This window comes from Panthera uncia (genome assembly GCF_023721935.1).
Source record: "Panthera uncia isolate 11264 chromosome A1 unlocalized genomic scaffold, Puncia_PCG_1.0 HiC_scaffold_16, whole genome shotgun sequence".
Lineage (NCBI taxonomy): Eukaryota > Metazoa > Chordata > Mammalia > Carnivora > Felidae > Panthera > Panthera uncia.
The window spans coordinates 10,899,165-10,922,723 of NW_026057576.1; the positions used below are offsets into that span (position 1 = coordinate 10,899,165).

Below are 23,559 nucleotides of genomic sequence, written 5' to 3' on the forward strand. Positions count from 1 at the left end.
CTCCCAAGCTAGCTCTGTCACAGCCTGCGTGCCAGAGTGACATCACCAGTTTACAGACATTCCATCTTTATAAATTTCAAATTCACTTGTTTCTAGTGATTGTTCCTGAACCGTGAGCGTTCCATGTGCCTAATAATCTCTATGCGACCGTGTCATAGAAATACTGAATCTTTGAAGAATAATTTATAGTTGTGAATGTAACTCTTCATTTGAAATCCAATGTGCTCAGCCCAAATCTAAGATGCAGCTTTGTAATTAGAGCTCTGCAGAAGAAACTCATGCAACTTGTATTTGCTGCTTTTGATTCGTTACGGCAGGAACTAGGATTAGGCTATAACTTCACACTTCAAGAAAGTTCAGACTTTGTTGTTGGACTGTGAATTAAATTATACGTGGCACCTGTGGCATAAGTTTCCAAAAATATAACCGGGAAAGTTTCCTTTGTTCCTCAGCATTTCCAGTTCCAAACACCACAGTGTGTTGGAAAACTGTTACCTATACAGGGTAATTCATTCAGTATGTCTATGTTGTGGGTGTGTATTTTTATTGCAATGGCAGGCACCTCAAAAATGAAGTATGACAAAACAAAACAATACATGATAAGACAAAGTAAAACATACAGAATTATTCTAAATACATAGTTGGGAGTATCTAAAGTTAAAATTAAAACCTCCTCCTCAGAGCTCCACTTGAAATCTACGACCATTGCTTGACTCAGCGTGATTCCTTTAGGAACTTTCCTTATGTCGACACAAATATATACATATATGTATTTGTTGTACAAAAATGGGATTATACAATGCATATTATCCTGCAGCTTGCCAGTCATTTGTTTTAAATGATCACGTTGCTTTAGATTTCACCCTAAATGATCGCAAAAATTAAAATTGACCAAGATGAATAACATCAAATGTGTTGTCTCCAGCTCCGGTTCCAGCCTCACAAATGGCCAGATTGTCAACCTTTAACCTCATTAGTACATTCTTTTTTAACATATTGAAGCAATTTTCAATTGATAATGTAGAAGATAAAAGACGTGTTTCTAAAACTTCTGCCATATGGTTGTTTGCCTGAAAAACGGTAAAGAAAAACTTGTAAAGGAAAACTATATTGATAATCAAGAGATCATAAGATAGGGTCAGGACCAAAATAGTATATTCAAAACCATAAAAAGGTACAGGTTTAAATGTAACTGTAAACATTTTGTTTGTATTTTAACCAATACCTTAAACTTTTTCTAAGATGATTCTTTACTTTGTCTATTCAGTCATCACAAGACCCCCAAACAGGGCTGGGAATACTTTCTATGCTACATTTTGAGGCAGATCCTGGAGTAGGAAATAACTCATTGCTACATTTCCAGAAGACAAAGAGAAACACTAGGGAAACATAAGCATTTAGGACAAGACAGGGAAGGTCCACACCACACTAACAGAAACCATCATTGCGGTTGATATGCAATCCTCCTGCTTTGCCACGTTCTGCTTAGGATATGAACTTGAACATTAAGCATTCTATTTGCTCCATTCCCGTTCCTCGTCCCTTTTGTGGTACATGCTAGAAGACAATAATAATACCTATTAATAAAAATTATGTTATGGGGAGAGGAGGAGGTTCACTTGCTTCCTATAAAAGCCCAGAAAGCAAGGACTGCTGTAGTAGAAGGAAATCATGTACCCATTAGAGTTTCTAATCTGGGCTGCTTTTATCAGCTTGGAGGCCTCGTGGAATCTGCCTTATACTTGAGGCCAGCAGGGTCATCTGTTTTCCAACAGATAGGAAAATAATCCCAGCTGTTGAAAACATCTGGTGAGCAAGCCAGAAGAGCTATTTAAACAACTCACCGTGTTGCCAGTGATCAGGAGCCATCACTAAGCTCTAACTCTGTACAGTTATTGAGGATGGCCTTGAAGACTCCTCCTCCCTTCAGCTGATTAAAACCCACTGTGCAATGGCTCCTTCTCTAGTCCTCGTACAAGGAGGACTATGCAGAAAGGACTATGGAAAAGGAGAGAAAACAATCCTATAACTTTCTGCAAAAGCAGAGCATTTGTGAAGTCAACACATTTGTGTTTTATTTTCCACATAAACAGTTTTGTATTCACTCGACAGACCTAAACAAAGCCGTGCAAAAAAGTAATGTCACAGAGCAGAATTTCTGTCTGATTATAGACAGGGCGGATCCTGCCTGCTGCATTTCTATTCTGACCACAGTTAATGTTCCAAAAAAGAATGACTTTATGCTACTTTGCACTTTCATCATTGTCTTTGTGTCCTACAATAGCACTAGTTTCATGACAGTTTTATATTTATTCTCAGAAGACTGAATTACCAGAATTTAAATATGTTGTTACATTTTATCACTTAGGTTTTTTGAAGGATTTGATGGGTGGTTGAGTTTTTTCATAAAGGTTATGGACAAAATATGTGGTTAAGAATCAGTTACCTATTTAAGCAACTCAAAATTGAAATAATTTTTCACAAAATGTAGTGTTCCTTCAGATTTTACAGCAGAATATAGAAGACACTAATTATCTTTAAGCATTCATATTGTCAAGACAGTAAAAAGAGGGAAGGAATCTCCATAGAGGTCAGGCTCATCAGTGTAATTTTACAAATCAGAATTGGATGCACAACCATATAGAATTCAGGAGTTTACCTGACATTATGAAAGGCTTATTTTTAGAAGCACTTAATTTTTTTTTTAATGACAGTGGGGACTCCAGAAGAGAAATATAACTTGCTAGAGAGACAAGCTTCCAGATGTTGTGCTTGTTAGAGGCACTATGCCTTGTACACACTAAAATCCCATTTTTAAATGCTGAATGTAGGAATGAGTGCAGTGTGCTTTTTACACGCTGATGCATTTAGGCATGTTAGCGAATTCAGTGTTTTAAATGCAGTCCACAGGGACCAAACCCCATGGAACCCAACTGAATGGCAGACTCAATGGCAGAATGCTGTTGACATTGGCATTTGTCCTTTTAGATGTATACCTCCAACGTTTAAATCTTTCTGAGTTCCCTTAGAACAGGCCAAGCTACAAAGGTCAAAAACTTTTGAGAAAAATGTGCAGTAAATACCAGGCAGTGATCCAGAAGGCCTGGATTCTAGTCCTTTTTCACAGATTGGATTGATTCTTTTTTTAACTTTTTGTAGCCTTTGACCCATGTTTGTTTTCAAATTCTAGGGGTGAGAGAAAGCCAAAAATAGATCTTTTCAGGACCTGTGTTGCTGCTATCCCTCGACTCCTTCCTGATGGCATGTCAAAACTTGAACTTATTGACTTGCTGGCTAGGTAAGTGAGAGCTGCAGTGGGTTTATTCGATACAATTGATTATAATCCTTTGTCATGATTCTTAACGACAACAGCAAAAAGAATGATTATTAAAAAATTGACAGATTTTACTAAATGAGGCATTATTCTAGGTACTATGTATAGGCAAGGGGGAATAAAGAAATGTTTTTTTGCTTTTTTTCCTCATATTCAAGGGGCTTCACATCCAAATTAGAAGCAAATACATAAGTACATAAGGTAACCAACTATCCAAGGCCTGAAATTGTGCACATTAATAGCACCTGAAGTGTGACATGTGAGTTCAGTGGGCAGGGGGATTACTGGGGACTAAGGAAGTCAGCAAATCAGTTCTGGGAGAAGGTGAAACTTGACACAGAACCCAGAACGATAAAGAGAGTGACGACAGAAAGGCACAGAGGTAGGCCTGGGGAATGAGGAGGTGGGTCTTCCTGGAGAAGAGTTCATTCAGGGTCTGATTCCCGGTCTGAGGCCCACAGACCCCTCAGGAGCCAAAGTGCTTAGCTAATTTTAGTGCTTCAGAAATCTTCCCCAAACCATACATTGATCACCCTCCCAACATTTGTCCATAAGAATGCTCAGTCCAGCTAGAACCTCAAGTGAATTTGCTTTGAGTGAAATTATGTTGATACATTTAAATAAGCATAATTTTCACATGTTGATCTGAAGCCCTAGTTGACAGTTATGTGCCTTTAAATTAAAAATCAAAAGTGACCTTACTTAAAAGCAATTTAGAATGTGAAATCATTAGGAATGGGGTGCATGAAGGGAGTGGGATGAGAAAGACCACAAGTCCTCCTTGACTTGAAAAAATAAAGAAAAAGGAATATAAAAGCCAATGATTAAAAGGCATAGAAATAAGACTGGAGTGGTAAATTTTTAGATAATCTTTACTGTTAGCTGAGGAATTTGGACCAATGGAGTTTTAAGCGAGAATAATGTTGTAAAAAATATTAGTTTAGTCTGGTTAATCTGATAATGGTGGCACAGAGGAAAGCCCAGAGGAGGATAACAAACACTAACACTGACTGGGGCGCCTGGGTGGCTCGGTCGGTTAGGTGTCCAACTTCGGCTCAGGTCATGATCTCGCAGTGTGTGGGTTCGGGCCCCGTGTCGGGCTCTGTGCGGACAGCTCGGAGCCTGGAGCCTGCTTCGGATTCTGTCTCCCTCTCTCTCTCTGCTCCTCCCCCGCTTGTACTCTCTGTCTCTCAAAAATAAATAAAGTTAACAAAAAAAAATTTAACAAATACTAACACTGACTGAATTAAAGATGCATTACGCATGACCCCGTTTACCCACATTCACTAGCCCTTGGAGAGCACCCTTCTCATCAATATCCAAGTAAAGTAACCCAAGCCCTCATCCCACATGACTGCAGACCACCAGTGGCTATCCCATAGCTTCAGAGTATCTCCACAGAGCACCATGTTCCTGCTTATTGTGGTCATCACGCCCTCTCCTCTGGAGGGCCAATATGGACTCCTGTTGTTCGCACCTTGCCATCAGTTAATATCTTTTGTAGCCTACTGTCTTCCAACCATAGACAAAACTGCCCCCTTTCCTTCTGCCAGTCACCACTAACACAGGATGGTGCTGGATTGTGAGACTGACTGAAGATCTATTACTTTGAAAACCACTGTCGCAAGCCCTGGTGCTCATTGGCCAAAGCCATGCACCCTCCTAGCTGGCTTTGGTCACTGCTACCTGTAACCTCTTTCCTGTAATCAGCAACCTCCACACCACGCGCCCTTCTTTCTTCCATTCCGTGTTTAGGACCTATTTCAGGAAGATTATAACGTTAAAAAAAAAAGGTACAGCCTAGGCTTTTGCCTCAGCTTAACAACCAGAATGTGAACAAAGAGCACATTCGTTGGAAGCAGGGAAGCAATGGAAAGGAAGGAAAAATAAGCCTGGATCAAAGAGGGGCTTCCAGCTCCGGGTGAGAAGATCCAAGGAGGAACAAAGGGTAGAATCCCAAAGAATAATAAGCATGGTGGTTTGGGGATAAGGGAAGCTGAGGAATAAGAGACTCAAATACTGTTAATATTTGAGTATCCCACCATGATGGCAAAAACTGAGGGTAAAGAAAAGCTCTGAAGCAGGCGCCAGGTGCCAAGGTTACCCCAAAAGGTATGCGAGCAGCTGGTCGGTATGCCAGGGACAGCAGTGGAGGACGTGAGTGAGTAGGAGTCAAGTGTTCACACAGAGGAGGGGTTGCCGAGCGGAAGGGCTGGATGTGGCAGTGAGAAATCAGGGGACAGAGGACCGCTTGTCATGGCCTGTGAACCACCAGAGAGCGAGAGACCACCATCTGAGAGATTTGGAGGAAGTACCAAAAAAACGGGAACGAAATGGAATCACAGGAAAACCATGGATTTTGCAATCCTGCTTTTGCAATTTTACTAACCATGTGGTCCAGACAAATTATTTAACCCGTCGGCCTTTTTGCCTTGGATGAAACAGGAATAATACCACCTATCTCATAAGGCTGTTGAGAAGGCTAAATGTCATAGACGTGCGCTTTGGTGCACCCAAGGGAAAATGTGTCAGCAGGGAAAAGGCAGTTTTCAGTTCGATTGAAGCAGAAGGAAAGTTCACTGGTGTCAGTGAAGTTCTAATTGCTGAAGATTACACGCGCTGAGGCCTTTGGAATACAAAGTTTTTGAAATGTCATGCAGCGTTCAGATACACTCTCTGAATCTATTTTGCCGTGACTCTGTGGGGTGGACTCTTACCTCTGGAATCACTCTGATCACTGAATCCAGGGACGCCTGACTTCTGCTGACCACGGTGCCAGGCATGCCAGAAGGGAATTCTCTTAGACGTGGTTGGAATGTCAGTGCTATTTATGGTGCGTCGTGTTTATTATTACGTACATTCTTACAAAGCCCAAAGCAATGGGTACTGTTTTTATGAGGGGAAAGAGCAAATAAACATTCTTGAGAGTTCAAGTCTTAGAAATCAGGAAAATGACTGGACTTATATGGGAAGCCTGTGAAGAGACCTTTTTCATAAACTTTAAAGGAAGCCGGAGGCTATTCTCCTCAAGGGAAGGATAACTTGGAGTGCTTGACCTACACACCGGGTCCTGTTAACCTATGAGAAAATGAGCCCCTTCAGACCTCCTTGAGAGAGGGTCAAGGGACAAAATGAAGAAATTCAATAGCAATAAATGTGGGTTTCACGTCTATAGTTACTTTATTCCCCCATCATCAATCGCATTGGGACTGAGTTGACTCTTGAGACAATATACAGTCTAGTCAGAGAGGTATGACACCTTTTAGTTTAGATACTTCGTGGTCGCATCCATGGTACGTTGTTACTGGAGAAAAACTTTCTTTTCTTTAAAACTAGCAAAATAAGACCAACATTCCTGCCAGTTCCCTGTTCGCCCCTTGACCCGCCCAAGCTCAGTTCCCTGAATAAGGAGTTTCAAGGATATGTCCCACATGACTGTCCCCAGAGCCCCTTGCCAGCATTTCAGGTAATGACTACATTACCACAGACACTCTAATTTCAGACTTACAGTAGTATGTTTAGCAGGACAATGGTGTATGGAATGAACTGGCAAACCCCTTTCCCCAAGCTACTACGTTTCTGATTTTGTGTGTATCCCTCAGCCCACTTATAATGGCTGTGTGAAGAATCTTTCCAGTTGGGCTCCATGGAAGCCACGCTGGCTGTCCTGACATCATGATAAGATCCCTGGGGACAATTTCCTTCCTGCGCTCACAAAGCCTGCCCTTCCCAGCTGTCTGGGTACCCCTGGGATTCTCCACATAGCAGGGGAACTTACTTGTGTCCTTGGCCATGGGCATCATTTTTCTCTTAACTGTTCTCCCAGATGTTTCCTGCTCTGTCCCTTGACCACAGGAAGAACCTTTCCCCCAATGGCATACAGGCTTCTGTCCTCTGTCACTTCCCACAGCATGGCTTATGCACTAAGGGGTTGCTGTTCATGGTCTACCTTTCCCTTTGAATAATTTGTCATAAGGTTGTTAGAGTCAAATAATGCATATAAATCACTTCACATAGTGCCTAGAACACAGTAAACTCTCAGCAAATGTGAGTTATTATTTTTAGGCATTTTTGCATTTGCATAAAAGATTATGCCATGATGTACAATGCATTTTCAGACACATTATGTTAAGGAAAGCTGGGCACGTATTTAGTCCTATTTTCAGGCAAGGAGATTTGGACTTCAGAAGAGTAAAATCAGTTGCCCGATGTACAGAATTTTCCTAAAGCCAAATGGCAGCGACACACGTCATTGGTTTGATGCAAAATGACAGATAAACACTTTTTATGCAGTGTTTCCTTATAACCTGTGGAGATTGATGAGGTAATGTGTACACAGTTTCACAATCTTCTGTGGTACTTGAAAAATATTTATCATATACCATTTTTTATTCACCTTTCAGTATGTGTCTGTATAGTGCAAGGTGGCTAGTTGTTTTGAGTATCTGAGAACTATTGTCTCAATTGCATATATTGCCTCAATAAACCACTTAATCTTATGTCTTTAATCTTAATTTCTTTTCATTGAGATGCAATTCGGAGCACCGTAAATAGTTGCAGGTTCATTGTTTAACACCTGCAGAGAGGAAATTCCAGCCACTTCTGGCAATTATTACAAAGGCTAACCACCCACCTGTCGGCAAATTACTACTTTTGGAAACCATGGTTTCCTGGGCATCGCTTTAAAACCATTTTTCCAGGGCACCTGGATGGCTCAGTCGGTTAAGCATCTGACTTTGACTCAGGTCATGAGCTCATGGTTTTTGAGTCCAAGCCTTGCGTCAGGTTGTGCACTGACAGCGTGGAGCCTGCTTTGGATCCTCTGTCTCCCTCCCATTCTCTCTGCCCCTCTTGCGCTCTCTCTCAAAAATAAACAAACATTTTTTAAAAATAAATAATAAATAAAACCATCTTTCCCTCTGCTGCCCTTGACGTTATAGGGCAGCAGGTTCCTTACCTTTTCCTAATAACCTTTTGTTTTTCCTGCCATAGTTTAGAAGGGGCTGTTTCTCCTAATGGATCTTTTTCTTCTGGATATAGTCTGTGAACTTGAAAACACTCCCTTTTCATTCATGTATCTCTAACACAACAAGGTTATTCAAAAGTACTAAGCTGACCCCATGTGAAGCTGAGCTCACCTTTACGAAAGTGTTTTCCATTAAAAGTCATTTATCTGGTCTGACCAACCAAGAAGGTGGCCTTGCTCAGGTTCTGATTTTTCCCCTTTTAAGCCACACCCTTACTTATTCAATAACAGTCTGTGGGAGCAGCACATGCCCTCGCGATCACACAGCTCAGCTCCTCTGGATCACTGAAAGCGGGGGCTCCAGGACCTCTGCACTGGCACGTTACCATCAGTTAATGTTTACTGAGTGCCTGTTTTTCCCATCCTAAAGGTGGCTTGTCATTTGCAGAAGCTTAATCTTTCAAACATTCAGGACCATAGATAGTATAAATACAATAAATAGGAATCATGAACTTAAGATGGGAAAATGACTTCAACTGCTATTTTATAAACTAATGTTTTTAAACCATGGGCTGCAGAATGATTCAGGGGTGCTTATAGAGTAATGTTTCTTCCCATATGAGGGGGGCCTCAGGCCCTTAACCCCAGCTTTAACTCAGATATTATGTGTTACAGATTACACTTAATAAGCTGCTGATTAAAATACAAAGAAAGTTTGTAAGTTCTTTCTTTGTTTTACAAAGTTTGTAACTTTGGCCAGTCCTCAACTGGAAGCTCAGGGCAAAGGCATCTTTGTTTTCTTTCAGTCACTGTGACCTCCTTAAGAACTGTAGACTGAGTGGGGCAAGTCTAACCGGAAGAAATAGCTTAGATCTTCCTTTTCATCATCTTTGTAGAACGTCACTTGCTTTTGGAACAGGAAATACATTTTCCCTGACTTGGTATATATCTGCTCATTAACAAGCTTTTGCCTGGTTTATATTGTCAAATTTGGACCAATTAGTGTGCTTTATGCTTTAGAGAATATGAAAGGTGTTTGCTTATCGAGTTTTTGAAACCATGTTTATTCAAAAATATAGAACTGTACCAGACTTGGTTTTTTTTGCAGAAAACCAGATTAAGGGTTAGATGTGCTAGATTGGAATCCTGGACTTTGAGGAAGTTCCTTAACCACTCTGGGTCCCAACGTTTCCTCCCTTTCATTGAGGAGAATATCGACCATTTGGGGGCGCTCTCAGTGACTTAGCCATTTTCTTCTCCCACACTAAATGCCTCCAGGCTGCTGAGTCCTTAGAAATATGATCCCCTCAGTGTCTTTGACCTCTCTGTCTTCCTTTCTTACCACTCCTCTGCCTTGGGTCAGGCCCCCACCGCTTGTTGCCTAAGTCACAGCAGTGACCTCCTAGCTGGTCTCTGTCCTGCCTCTGGTTGCTTCTCTAAGCCTTCTCCTCCATATGTCTGCCTATTGTTTTTTTCCAGATGTGAATCTAATCATGTTATATCACCTATAACTTTCAAGATACAGTTTTTTTTTTTTTCTAATAATAATAGCTAACAGTTACTGAGTGCCTACCACACCCTCCTTGTGGTGCCATATGCCATACATGGGTCATCTTAATGAACCTCACAACAAATTTATGAAATGTGAGTACAGTTATTCTCCCTGTTTTCCAAATGAGGCTCTGAGGCTTAGGGAGATTGAGTAACTAGCACAAGGTCACATAGCTAGTAACTGACAGAGGCAAGACACTGATCCAGGGTTTCTGATTCCAGAGCACACACACCTCACCCCTTCCCTGCTGTATTGCCTCCCTGCATGGCCCACAGACCCTTTGCCAAGCTGTCTCTGCTTTCTCTCCAACACCATCTCACCCCTGGCTCCTACAAGCACCCTACCCGATTGACACAACCATACTGACCTCGATATCCTAAGGGCTGTTACATCTGCATCTCAGGAGAGTCTCAAAAATATTTGTGTCTTAAATAAATGAATAGAAGAATCTATACATTATGTTAACTGATGGTTAATACAATGTCAAGATTTAGTATCATTATGATACTCTAGGTTAAACCACCAATACCCTGACATTCTCAGGTTGACTTGGGTTTTCTCAACCTTGACATTGTCAGCATTTTGGTCTAGATAATTCTTTGTTGTAGGGAGTTGGCCCGTGCATGTTTGGCCAGATCACTAGCTTCTAACTACTAGAGAACTGCCGGTAGCACTCTCTGAGTTGTGACAGTCAATAATGTCTCCGGACATTACCGCATCTCCTTTGGTGGGCCAAAATTGTGGACCATTGATCTAACCCTTAGTTGCTCATTTTCACTGAACTTCCAGATGAGTCCCTTAGCTTCTCTGGTACTCAGCTGTTTTATCCTTAAAAGTGACAGGGTTTGATACTAATGTATTCTATAGTCAATAATGTATTAAAAAGTTATTCAGATACACCTAAATGCCATGTAATATTTTAGATTTCATCCTGAAACAGAAAAAAAAGGACATTAGTGAAAAACTGGTGACAGCTGAATAAAATCTGTAGTTTAGTTAATAGCACTGCACCTATGTTAATTCCTTAGCTTTGATAAAGGTACCATGGTCATATAAGGTGTCCACATTAGGGGAGCCGAATGAAGAGTATATGGAAAGGTGAACCATTTTTTTTTAATGTTTATTTATTTTTTAAGAGACGGAGAGACAGAGTGTGAGTGGGGTAGGGGCAGAGAGAGGGAGGAAGATATAGAATCCAAAGCAGGCTCCAGGCTCCGAGCTGTCAGCACAGAGCCTGATGTGGGGCTCGAACCCATCAGCTGTGAGATCATGACCTGAGCTGAAGTCGGATGCTTAACCGACTGAGCCACCCAGGGGCCCTGGGGGCGACCCATTTTTGAGACACAAGGAAAAACAGAGGCCTGTGTTTGTTCAATCACAGATCTAGAAGAAAAGTTAATAAACTAAATCCCTTTATTTTCATTGACTCATTTTGCAGGCTGTCTATTCATATGGACGATGAACTGCGACACATTGCACAAAACTCTCTTCAGGGTTTACTTGTTGACTTCTCAGACTGGAGAGAAGATGTACTGTTTGGCTTTACCAACTTCCTACTCCGGGAAGTAAATGACATGCACCACACGCTCCTTGATTCGTCCCTGAAGTTACTGCTCCAGCTGCTCACGCAGTGGAAACTGGTCACACAAACTCAAGGAAAAGTCTACGAACAAGCCGGCAAGATCAGAAATTCAGAGGTAATCTTCACACTCCTCCCACCAATTTATATTCCCTAATACAGTACACACGTAAACGCGTTGCAGCTCGGAGACACTTTGGCGTTCTTACTTCCAGCCACCTAGGAACTTTCTGCCCTGTGGTGGCCCTTAATTTTTCCATCCGTGTCAACTGTGACCGGGAAACTCAGGGTTGATATGTTATCAGGTTAGAGTTGTTAAATTCACAAAACCATTAAGGGAGTAGAAATCGCTCTTTTCCGAGAATTATGACTATATATCTGTAAGAGCAAACGGCTATAGGCATGGCTACTGAGCCAGCATGGATATGCATATATGAAAGTTAGCTGCCCACTAGTTTTGTTTTGTTTTTCCTAGCCTGCAACATATTGGTTGCCTTGCCCAATATCCACAGAGAAGAAAATGCAACCTTGTGGTTTCTTGATTCTTTCACAAATCAGTCCTAAATGGCAAAAATTAATGACAACGTTATCAAGAGCCGGCTGAGGAGAAGTGTTGTCAGGAGAGCAGGGGCAGCGGTGACTTGGCATCGAATGAGCAGAGAGGGCCTGGCGAGGGAAGAACACAGCTGAGAGTCTGGGGAAGGCGGAGGCTCAGGGAAGCACAACAGCGCTGAGGAAAGAGCCAGGATCCAGATCCTAGGTCATTCCTCTTTCCTTGTGTGTTGTACACCCGCCGAAGCACGGAAGGGAGAGAAACAAGGATTGTGTGTGCTTGTCATAGGGAAGCCCTGAAACGGATGTGGAATCTGCCCTGTTGTCTGGCTTGCTTTTGTTTCAGACCCACTTGGTCGTGGTTCGGAAACTTTGAGAACCCATCTCATAAGCACGCACAAACCTAGATTAGAATCTAACACAAATGCAAGTAAGTAAGTGTGATTAGGAAGTAAATGTTTGAAAATTCAGTTGAATGGTGTCCAAAAGTCTATAGGGAATCTGGCTAAAAACAAATTAGGCCACTTTGACTGAATTTATGGAATAATTGCCAAGTATATGAATAGAACCAGTTTTGTTCTTATTAATATTAATTGCCTTTGAAAGTGATTTCTTATCAGAGGTAACAGATGGTTGATGGTATTTCAAAGTAACAAATGATCTAAAGAAAAAAGAGATCTGCGGTGTCATGAATAATAATGAATTTATACTCCTGTCTGATTAGAAGCCACTGTAATTTATTTTAATATTACAAGGTCACATGTGCCAAAAGATGCGCATGTGAGTACTTTCTTCTTCCTCGATTGTTATTTTTCTGAATATACAATGTGTTCTCATTACGTGACAGCTAATTCCAAATGGCTCCAGCCACAGAATTCAGTCGGAGCGAGGTCCCCACTGCAGTGTTCTTCACGCCGTGGAAGGCTTTGCTCTGGTTTTACTCTGCAGTTTCCAGGTGGCCACACGCAAACTGTCCGTTTTAATACTCAAGGAAATTCGAGCTTTATTTGCTGCCCTGGGTCAACCAGAGGTATGGATTATCCTTCTGAAGTTTCCAATTCATTTCTTTCTTTTGAAGTTCAGATTAAAACCTGTAAATAATGCATTATTGTTTTCTGTCCTTCCGTTCGCACATGTCGAGAAATAATTTTTGATTCGTCATGGGGTTTTGATTATGAAATAACATTCTTGATCTGTATGAGGTATATATTCTGAGAGCAATAGAAAAAGACCACTCTTGATTCTGTAAGAGGTGGTGCTTGGTTAAGAAGTGAAGAATTTTAAGATTCAGTTATGTGTCATTTTTCTTTTTCTTTAATTTTTTTTAAATGTTTATTTTTGAGAGAGAGAGAGACAGAGCGTGAGTGGGGGAGGGGCGGAGAGAGAGGGAGACACAGAATCCGAAGCAGGCTCCCGGCTCTGAGCTGTCAGCACAGAGCCCAATGCAAGACTCGAACCCACGAACCATGAGATCATGACCTGAGCTGACACCGGACGCTTAACTGACTGAGCCACCTAGACACCCCAGATCATTATTCCCAATAATGTTCAGCACACATCAAATTAAGAAGATATTATTACATTTATACTAGAGAATGAACTTGAGAAAATAAGGAGTTCCATTTAAAATGATCAAGGTATCAAACAGTCTGGCTAACTGAAATTTGTTTAATTGCATCAGTAATTGTAGAAAATGCCATCGCAAGAAAATGTCCCCTGAGATCAGAGAAGCGAGCCTATTATTAAGCATTATCGGCCAGCTGACCTCCACGCTTGGTCAAGTGCTCTACATCCTTGTTCTAACGTTAAGCATGTTGCCTGCGAGCCCAGGTGGCCAATCCCAATACCTAGGTCGATGGGAGAAGGACCAGTTTTTTGTGTCCCATACTTCTTCGAAAAATGCTACTTTCCATTTTCCGGGTTTAAATCACTGACCTTGGTTTTATGACCCACAAAATGGCCATTGTCTTTACCAAATATTTTCAAATCCATCACAGTGCTTTATGTTCACTTTTCTTCAGATAGCTTTGTGATATATTTTAGGACATCTGTGGTTTCTGGTGAATGAATGTCTAAGACATACCGTAGTTTGGTAAAACTCTGTTCAGTCTCTAACTATGATAGTAATGATAACAATGATTACCATGGATGTGTCTGGCACTGTGTTGTGCTCTACACATAGTATCTCATTTAACTTTCACGATCACCTAAGAATTAGCGTTATTATCCACAGTGGACAGTTACGGAAATTGTGGTTTAGGGAAATTCAGTACCTTACCCAAAATCAACAGGATGCAACAGAGCCCGAATTGAAACCCCTGAAGCCCCGTGTTCTTTCTAAGTATAGCTGACATACAATTGTTACGTTAGTTTCAGGTATAAAACCCATGCTCTTAACTGCTTTTCCAGGACTATGTTAAAAACATTTCTCATATGTTACTTTCTTGGACCAGTCCCAGCTTTGTATAATTTTTTTATTGAGGTGTCATTGACCTACAACATTATATTAGTTTCAGGTGTACAACATGGATCTTTATTTGTTTACATTGTGTAATCATCCCTACAATAAGTAGAGTTAATATGTGTCACCGTACAGAGTTATAGAATTTTTTTCTTGTGATGAGAACTTTTACAATCTGCTGTCTTAGCAACTTTCGAATATGCAGGATGGTATCATCAGCTATAGTCCCCATGCTGTGCACTACACCCCCATAACTCACTTATTTTGTAACTGGAAGTTTATACCTTGTGATTCCCTTCGTGCATTTCACCCACCCTGAAACCACCAATCTGTCCAATCTATGAGCTTGTGCTTTTTTTTTTCCAACCACAATTTTTTTTGAAACCATTCTCATTCATACATGAATAATGACAACCCGAGGCTTTCCTGAAGGCTTTTAAAGTAAATAATTTGATATTTCTGAGCTTCTCTATAATAAAGGATGGCAAACATACACATACCCATATATATACATATGTATATATGCTATTTGTGTAGAAGGATTTTCAATAAGATACTCTCTCCTATACCCTGTAGTTTGCTTCTTTTACTAAATAGCTTACACAACATAGATACCGCAGAGTATGTGGTCAGTCTCCATTGCACTTTCTTTGGAACTAAAATTCAATCGTAGTCAACAATTTATCAGTTATTTTTGCTGATGAATGACTTATGGATGTAGCATTTTAGTGGTCCAGCAAAGCATATTCTTGTGGGGCTTTCATCCTTAGAATTAACGACAACATGAACACTCTGAGGGATGACGTATGGCACGAGTGTTTGTTTAGATCCTTGTGTACACGCATGATTTTTTGAAATTCAAGTATATGTCTTTTCAGTACACTGTGAAGTTAGAGCTCTAATTATCTTCCACTGAAACTTGAAAGACTAAACTCAGACTCACAGGGAATTTAATCTACACATTTCACCATCTTGGCATTCACTTTTCCATGAGAAAACCCTTATCACTATCTTGCAAGCTGTTCTGCTTCGTGTACTGAACAAAGGCAGTGGGGTGGGTGGGAAGGATTCATTTTCCCATGGAGAGTAACTGCCGACCCTTCATACAGGACGATGACAGGCCTATGATTGATGTCATGGATCAGCTAAGTTCTTCCATTCTCGAAAGTTTCATTCATGTAGCAGTTTCAGATTCGGTAAGTACACATTTGATCCTGATTCCTAACTGTTCTTAAGTACAAGCTCTGGATCTGTCTGACAAAGAGAGACAAAGAAAAATGCTGTGGCAGAATGCTGGGGTTTTATGTCAGATTAATAAACTGACACAACAGTACTTATGAAACCAAGACAGGCTTTTCAGATAGTAGCTGAGGAAACATCCAGATAAATTTCAAACAAAATTTGAGCCTCAGGAATATAGATAATATTTTGCAAACTGCAATTTCAAGAAGAATTGTTCAGGATTCTTTAAGAAAGTTAATTCTCTTTATTTATTATGCTTAACACTGTATGTAACTTCTATATGGTGCCTTACAGTTTACAGCATCCTTTAACATTATCTTTTTCAACCCTCATAGGTACTAAACACAAAAATATTTAGGGGCAGCGCCATAGTGACACAGAGAGAAGCATTAGGACTGGCACTTGACCCTACTTGGGCTCTGACTATAGGACAGCCTTATCTGCCATGCAAATAGATTCTTTTTTTCAAGAGCATATTGACACACTTTAGTTTCCTGAAAAAATTTGAAGGGAAATTGAAACTGATATTAACTATCTGATTTTTTTTTTTTTAATCAGCATAGTGCAGTAAGGGGACCTAGATTAATTTCAGCTAAATAGCTGAAAAGAGGCAGTGCAGGTCAGGGACCGCTTGCAGAATCCACATTGCTGATGCCTCTTGTATATTATTGTCAAATAGCTATAAACGAATGCAAACATTTGTCACAAATAGCTATAAATGAATACAGAGCCTGAAGGTGTTTGTGAGCTTTTCATGGTCTTTTCTCTGAGACTGAGCACAGATCCTTACCTTTAGTGGCCCTGTCCTTGCTTACGGTCGTAGTAATAATGATCATTACTCAAACGAGCAAGCCCGGCAGCACAGACTTTCACAGTGATATTGAATAGTCCTTCTTTCCGAAATTCGATGTGTTTTAACATGGAATGGAAGAGTTGAGTTTAATTGTTATATACACATATTTTATTTGTCGGCAGATTATATTTCGTTCATGTGATTTTGTTCTGTCTATCAGAATCAAAATCCTGAGCCAGGGGTAGCTAGAGCAGCCATACCTCACTTAGGAAGATGCACAGAAAGGGGAGAAGAAGAATGTGCCTGCCTTGTTCCAGATGTTTCTACATTCCTTAGCTCACATAATTTACCTAAAAGATGAGGTGAGATTAGCATTCTAATTCCCAAGTTATAAATTCATGTCTCCCAGACAGAGACTCTGGGATGCTCAGGACTCTTCCCAGGTCATGAGCTCTGAGTGGGGCTGCTGTTGGAACCTCCTCTCTGACACTGAAGCTCAAGATGTGCCCCCTTAAAGCCCGCTCACCATTGAGGCTACTAGTGTGGCACCTGACCTGTGGGAACCTGTAGATCCATCAGATAGAACGGGTCATTTTAAATGCCCGACAGTCATAAAGGCAATCTTCTCTCCGGGCACAGCTGCCAGACTATTTGAAATGTGGTCTTCCCCAAACTTTAATATTCTGGACTTAAAAGAGAATGACACATACGAACTTGCACGAGATATGCAGCAAAAAAGTTTTCAAACGTATTGGTTTTTTTGGCTTGATAGCATAGGTCAAGAATAAGTAGGTGCCTTACCTCAAAACCATCAGTGAAATGCCCTTCATTAAAGGGACTGCGTTCAGCCATCTCCCTAAATCAGAGGGAAGGTATTTTAATCTAAGTAGAGGTAAACAAGATTATGGCATTAAAAGGCCCACACTACCAAGACAGGGATTAAAAACACATTTGTGAATCTTAGAAGTTAATAACTTTTAAGAATTTTCAATGGCAAATCCATGATCAAGTTTAACCCAGACCATATATTTTTCAATAAATATTCGGTGAGCAGTTGGGTCTACTAATGCACAGTGCTATGTGCCATTAAAACTCTTCAAAATATGACCTGTGTCCTTGAGCCCTGCACTTGAACTGCTTTCAGTCTTGCATCAGAAACAGCAGTGGCTACAAATGGGCATCCTATGTGGCAGGAGCAGGAGGGGTGTTTCAGATTCAAAGCTTGGCCCGTCGCAGGAGGTAATCAGGAAGAGCACTGTGGACGAAGGGGCATTTAGACCCAGCCGTGGTGGGGACGTGTAATTTACAGTGCAGCATTGATTCATTGCCTACTTCTTGGACCCACAGGCCACATTACCGCTGACCCACAGTGTGGATCTGCAGTGGTTGGTGGAGTGGAATGCAGTCCTGGTCAATAGCCATTACGATGTGAAGAGCCCTTCCCATGTCTGGATATTCGCTCAGTCTGTCAAAGACCCCTGGGTCCTCTGCCTCTTCAGTTTCCTCCGGCAGGAGAACTTGCCCAAACACTGCCCCACAGCCCTCAGCTACGCCTGGCCGTACGCCTTCACTCGGCTCCAGTCGGTCATGCCTCTGGTTGACCCAAAGTAAGAGAACTGTGTTTTCCTCTTTTGTTTATCATTTTTGCCCTCTTACATTTACATGTTATCTAAAAGATTGGCATATTATAATCCTCTCTGGTTTCTGCACTTCCTAATACAGAATTCTTAATATTGAATAAAAGCCAGTCAAAAACTTACCTAGCACTAGTTTGTTTGTTTTTTCCTTAATAATCCATATGATTGAGTATAGACTGTCAGAAACTTAGAGGTGAAAACAGTCTTAAAGTTCTATTCAACTTCCCATCCAATAGAGACATTCCCTGTCCAGACAGTTCTTAACAGCCTAGACAATCCTTGACGGGCAGTAGGTCAACTGTGTTGGGGCACTTCCTAGGGTCTTTATTTAACAAGTGATATTTAAAATGCAGAACTTAGTTTCACTCTTGTTTTCAACTCCGTACTTCCAGTAGCCCAATTAATGCCAAGAAAACCAGCACCGCCGGCAGTGGAGATAATTATGTTACCTTGTGGAGAAACTACCTTATTCTTTGTTTTGGAGTTGCAAAACCCAGTATTATGAGCCCGGGACACTTAAGAGCTTCCACTCCAGAAATAATGGCGACCACACCTGATGGTACAGTGAGCTACGATAACAAGGTGACGTGACATGCTTCAGAAGAATTATTCTGTAAGGTTTTTTTTTAGCTCGTTTGTCTAGAGTTCACAGTGCGCGCCGCACTGTGCCTGCCATCTGGAGTATATGGGATCAGATTTTCATCCTACACATTTCTAAATTCCATTGAGCGTTGACGTGCATAATTTATTAGTCCTCCCTGACAAGTGGGGAACTGAAGATTAAGAGAAGTTAAGAAACTTGGTTAAGACCATAGAGTGCCCTGAGGTTTATTCATTTATTATGCCCTGAGGTTTGGTTCCTGCCCTGCATACCACATTTCTCTCTCTCCTTGCCAAGTATTCTCCTTGAAACGATGCCTTCATTACATGATCTTGTTAAGAATGGGTTTGTAGATTTAATTTTGAAAAAAGAAGACATAATAAAAGTATTCTTTAGGATTTGTGTCCCAGGTAAAAAATGCATTCATGGTGCTGTATTAAAATTTATGTCTGTCTTTGGTTTTTTTTCTCTCTGAAATGATGGCAGTGCTTTGGGACGTGGTTTAGTACTTTGAAACTGTTATAATGGAATCATCCTTTGACTAAAGGAAGCATCGGTTATCATGTTACCTCTTTTTCACTTTTAATCAACTTGTTTCAGGCCATAGGCACCCCATCGGTGGGAGTTCTGTTAAAGCAGTTGGTGCCTTTGATGAGACTAGAGGGCATTGAGATCACAGAGTCCTTAGTTTTAGGATTTGGAAGAACAAATTCCCTTGTTTTCAGGTACGGTAGTCTCAATGAGTTGCTCTAAATTCGTTCCTACTGCTGTTGTCGTAGTTCCTGTTTTTAACTCAAGTTTGAGTCTGCGTGTTGGCATGTGCCTGGGGGGGTTTATAGGCTTTGTGCCATTTCCTTTGTGTCCTCGTGGTTTGACGTGCATGTAGCCAGCGTTTCTCACCGCCGCCTCGCTTTTCCCCTTTCGCCTTTGCAGCTTTGATTTTCCATCTCAGATTTTATCTCATTTGCAAGATTGGTTTTAGATAGCTATAAGGGAAGGTAATTCAGTGTCCATCGCCAGAGAGCCAGACTGTTCAGAGGCTTTCATGTCAAAACAATGAGGTCTGCTCATCAGCCATTTATGCAACAGATCTCGAAGGCTAAGCACTGATAGAACTCTTTCAAGGGTATTCTGTTACACTAGTCGATCTTTTCAGAAGGTGCTTTATCTGCCTTAATAGAACCATCATATCTCGGATTCTTGGCTCATTTCACACCTTTAATCAAATAACCGTTCCATCTGAGGCAGTGTCAAAGCCTTTTGAAAGAGTCATCATAAAATATTAGTTCAGGCTGTCTCTGGTGACTTGAGCTAAGCATATAAGCACCAGTAAAATTCCCAAGTTTTTTATGTAGAGAGAAAAGGGAAAGCTCTAAGCATCTGCCATAGACCCTATTCGAAAACTAAAGATTAATGAGACATTTTAGAGGCAATTGGAAAAAATCTGTTACATTGTTCATGTATAGAGTCAGATTTTATTCTCATAAAAAGTAATTGTGAGTTCTGATACTGGAGTGTCAGCTCACCAGTGTTTTTACTACTTACTAGTTAACCAGTTAAGACAAAGAATCACATAGACATACTACAAGAAGATAAGAAAACAATTCCTGGAATAACCTAACATTCTTTCCCAAAGAACCTAAGAAACTAACATTCTTTCCCAAGGACATAGGTTCTCGTACATCTTGCCCTATGAGTATTCCTAGGGGTGGGTAAGATTATGCAATTTATTACCCACGTGGGTCCGGAAAACTTAGTCTCTGGGCCTCAGTTCCCTTACCTGTAAAACTGTTATAATAAATAAAAATGAAGTATATCTATCTAATAAAAAAAGAAAAATTGTTATAATTATAAAATCTATCTTACATATTTATTGAGAGGATTAAATGTAAAAATGTACGTAATAAATATTCAGTAAATGGTTGCAGTTGAAGGAGGTCATTAATATTATTTCCATTTCTTTGATGAAGAAATTCTAGCATCTGTGCTAGAAAAATCTGAAATGGTGTCCAAGTGTTCTGTCTCTCAGCACAGAATGCCGCAAAGTTTACCTTCCTAACTTTGGATTTCCCTGGAGGATGATGTCTAAGAGCACAAATTATCCCACCGGAAGACTGCAGAATATTGCAAGGTGTTCAGGCATCGAACAGACAGACTATACACAAAATACCTAGCCACAGGCTAGCTCTTCTAATTTGTCTGTCTTGACATAGCAGTTCAGAAGTTATTTCCCAAAGAACACAAATACTTAGTTGAGAACTGGAGATCGTGGGGATGGGTGAAAGATGAAAATGTCTTCTGTGAAGGACTCGATTTTATCTTCATCCCCACTGCCTGTAGTAAAGTGCTTTGAATGTAATCACCACTTGTAATACATTGTTTGTTTAACTGTTTAGAGGGGGATTTTCAACATCAGGGTCTCCAGAACAGTAAATCAGAACCAAGACAACAGACATGCATTGAGCCCAAATTATATACATAACACTGGGATAAAGACCAGTAACACAAATACAGGCCAACACCTAGTTCCAGTTCCCCACCTGACTAAGAAACGGAAAGGCCAGGGGGCAGTTGATGTCAGAAGCAAAATGAGAAAAGAACATGGTTTAGGACTAAATGCATGTATTTGGTGATAAACTTGGTGTCGATAATAGTGAATTTCAAATGCCAACCTTTATCTCCATAGAGAGTTGGTGGAAGAACTCCATCCATTAATGAAAGAAGCCCTGGAACGAAGACCAGAGGTAATATTTTTAATTTAAATACTTAATACCTCCGTTCATGTGGTCAACGTTATAAATTTAGATCGTACTTAATGGTTTCCCCTAAAAAAAAAATACAAACACCCAGCCTGCTTTTAATAGTGAATCTTAATATTTTAACTTCTGTTATTTTTATTATTGTTCAGTATTTGAATATTTAGCATAATACGGTTCCTCTGTTAAAAGATTCTGTGTTCTAAACTCATGAAGGCAAACAATCTAAATGGTCACGTGCATGTTAAAATACTACATTCTTTTGTAGGAGGTTTGAGTTGATTGAATGTTTTTGTTGGTTTGCTTATTTTTTACGAGGAGTTGAATGGTCAAGAATATTATTTGTTTGATCTGGCATAGGAAGGATTTTCTTCAAAATTATCTTTCCTGAAGTGAACTCTGGAAAGGACAAATTTATACACAGCAGGATAAAAAAAAAAAAAAAAAGAAGAAGAAGAAGATGGAAAAAGAAGCTTCCCATATAGTAGATAAGATACAAGAAGTAGCAAAAATTTTAGCAGTGTGACTTGCATGACCAGAATTGGTGGGATTCTTCGTGTCCACTAGCCCTTTCTTGTTTCCGTGCCTCTGTCTTTCCATAGATGCCAGAAGCATCTAGGAACTGAGGCTGGTTAGTTCTCAACGTTGCCACCTTATAAATATTTACTGACCCACTTAAGATCTGTTTCTTTTATAGCCTCTAATAGCAAGATTTTCTCTAAGGATCTGGAAGAAAGAAAAACACCCTTGTCTTTTGTGTTTAGAAAATTGAAAACCCAGGGGCACCTGGGTGGCTCAGTCAGTTAAGCATCTGACTTCGACTCAGGTCATGATTTCAGTTTGTGGGTTCAAGCCCACATCGGGGTCTGTGCCAACAGCTCAGAGCCTGGAGCCTGCTGTGGATACTGTGTCTGCCTCTCTCTCTGCGCCTCCCCAGCTTGTACCCTCTTTCTCTCTCAAAAATATGAAAAGTCATGTCTAGATTATGCCTTTCTTTAATACAGTTTCTCAAAGCAAAGTTATTGTTTTGCCTACGTTCATAAATGGTATTACCTTTTTCTACACAGAACAAAAAACGCCGAGAACGGCGGGATTTGTTAAGGCTACAACTACTTCGAATTTTCGAGCTTCTGGCTGATGCTGGTGTCATAAGTGACAGGTAAAGTGAAGATTCTAATGAGTTGATCTCTCCTCACCAAACTGGTCTTTTTGTCTTTTTTTTTCTTTCTGTCTTTCTTTCTTTCTTTTGTTTTTTTAAATATGTTACCTTTAACTTTTACTCAGAAACGTCCAAAAAAGCGTATTGTTGTTTTTGTGCATATTCGATTTATACTGCCCATAGGTCAAGAACAAATTTAGTGTGTGAGTTCTGACAGCGAATCTTATTTTCCATGAAGCATGTACTACTTTGATGTAAAGACCAGTCATCTAAAATCTTTATTTCTTTTTTATTATTCCAGCACAAATGGAGCGTTGGAACGGGATACGTTAGCCCTTGGAGCTTTGTTCTTAGAATATGTGGACCTGACCCGCATGCTTCTAGAAGCTGAAAATGATAAAGAAGTTGAAATTCTTAAAGATATCCGGGCACATTTTAGTGCGATGGTCGCCAACTTGATTCAGTGTGTTCCAGGTACAGGGATGCATCACTGCGGATTTCCTTTCATGCCTGACAGACCGTTTGTGTTTCTCATTACTAGGCTTTTCCTCTTTAATCCTACTGGCCTGTGTGCAGGTCTTAGATGGGATCGTTCATTTACTTTGAAATACTTGGAAATACACATAAGAACAGATTGTGGTAATTCAGCACAGAGTTGGAAAGGGAACAATAGGAATGAAATTTGGCTTTGTTCTTGTCATTATTTCTATTCTTTGTTTTGGTTCCCATCTAAAAATGAATCTATGTAATTCATAGGAAGGAAATAATTCAGGGGGAACATTCACAAGGGCTTCATTTCTTCTTCTTATTGTGCTAACCTGTGAACATGTGATCCGTCTCCACAGTATGCCTTCTCTTCACTCTCCGATCAACACATTCTGTACAGCTAATAAATTAGATTATTGAGAGGTTTTTGCACAGAGCAAA

General features: G+C 40.4%; 1 protein-coding gene across 11 annotated transcripts in view; it reads left to right on the forward strand.

Annotated features, from left to right (window-relative positions):
* The window catches only part of FRY (FRY microtubule binding protein), a 339,974-nt gene that overhangs the window by 211,029 nt on the left and 105,386 nt on the right, over positions 1-23,559 (forward strand). For all 11 annotated transcript variants that reach the window (XM_049646775.1, XM_049646767.1, XM_049646768.1 and 8 more), the window contains 10 exons: positions 3,191-3,298; positions 11,291-11,549; positions 12,831-13,013; positions 15,554-15,640; positions 17,827-18,086; positions 18,509-18,698; positions 19,318-19,442; positions 21,404-21,461; positions 22,541-22,632; positions 22,934-23,106. In XM_049646775.1, the coding sequence (XP_049502732.1) occupies positions 3,191-3,298; positions 11,291-11,549; positions 12,831-13,013; positions 15,554-15,640; positions 17,827-18,086; positions 18,509-18,698; positions 19,318-19,442; positions 21,404-21,461; positions 22,541-22,632; positions 22,934-23,106 (1,535 nt within the window). The remainder of the gene's footprint in view (positions 1-3,190; positions 3,299-11,290; positions 11,550-12,830; positions 13,014-15,553; positions 15,641-17,826; positions 18,087-18,508; positions 18,699-19,317; positions 19,443-21,403; positions 21,462-22,540; positions 22,633-22,933; positions 23,107-23,559) is intronic.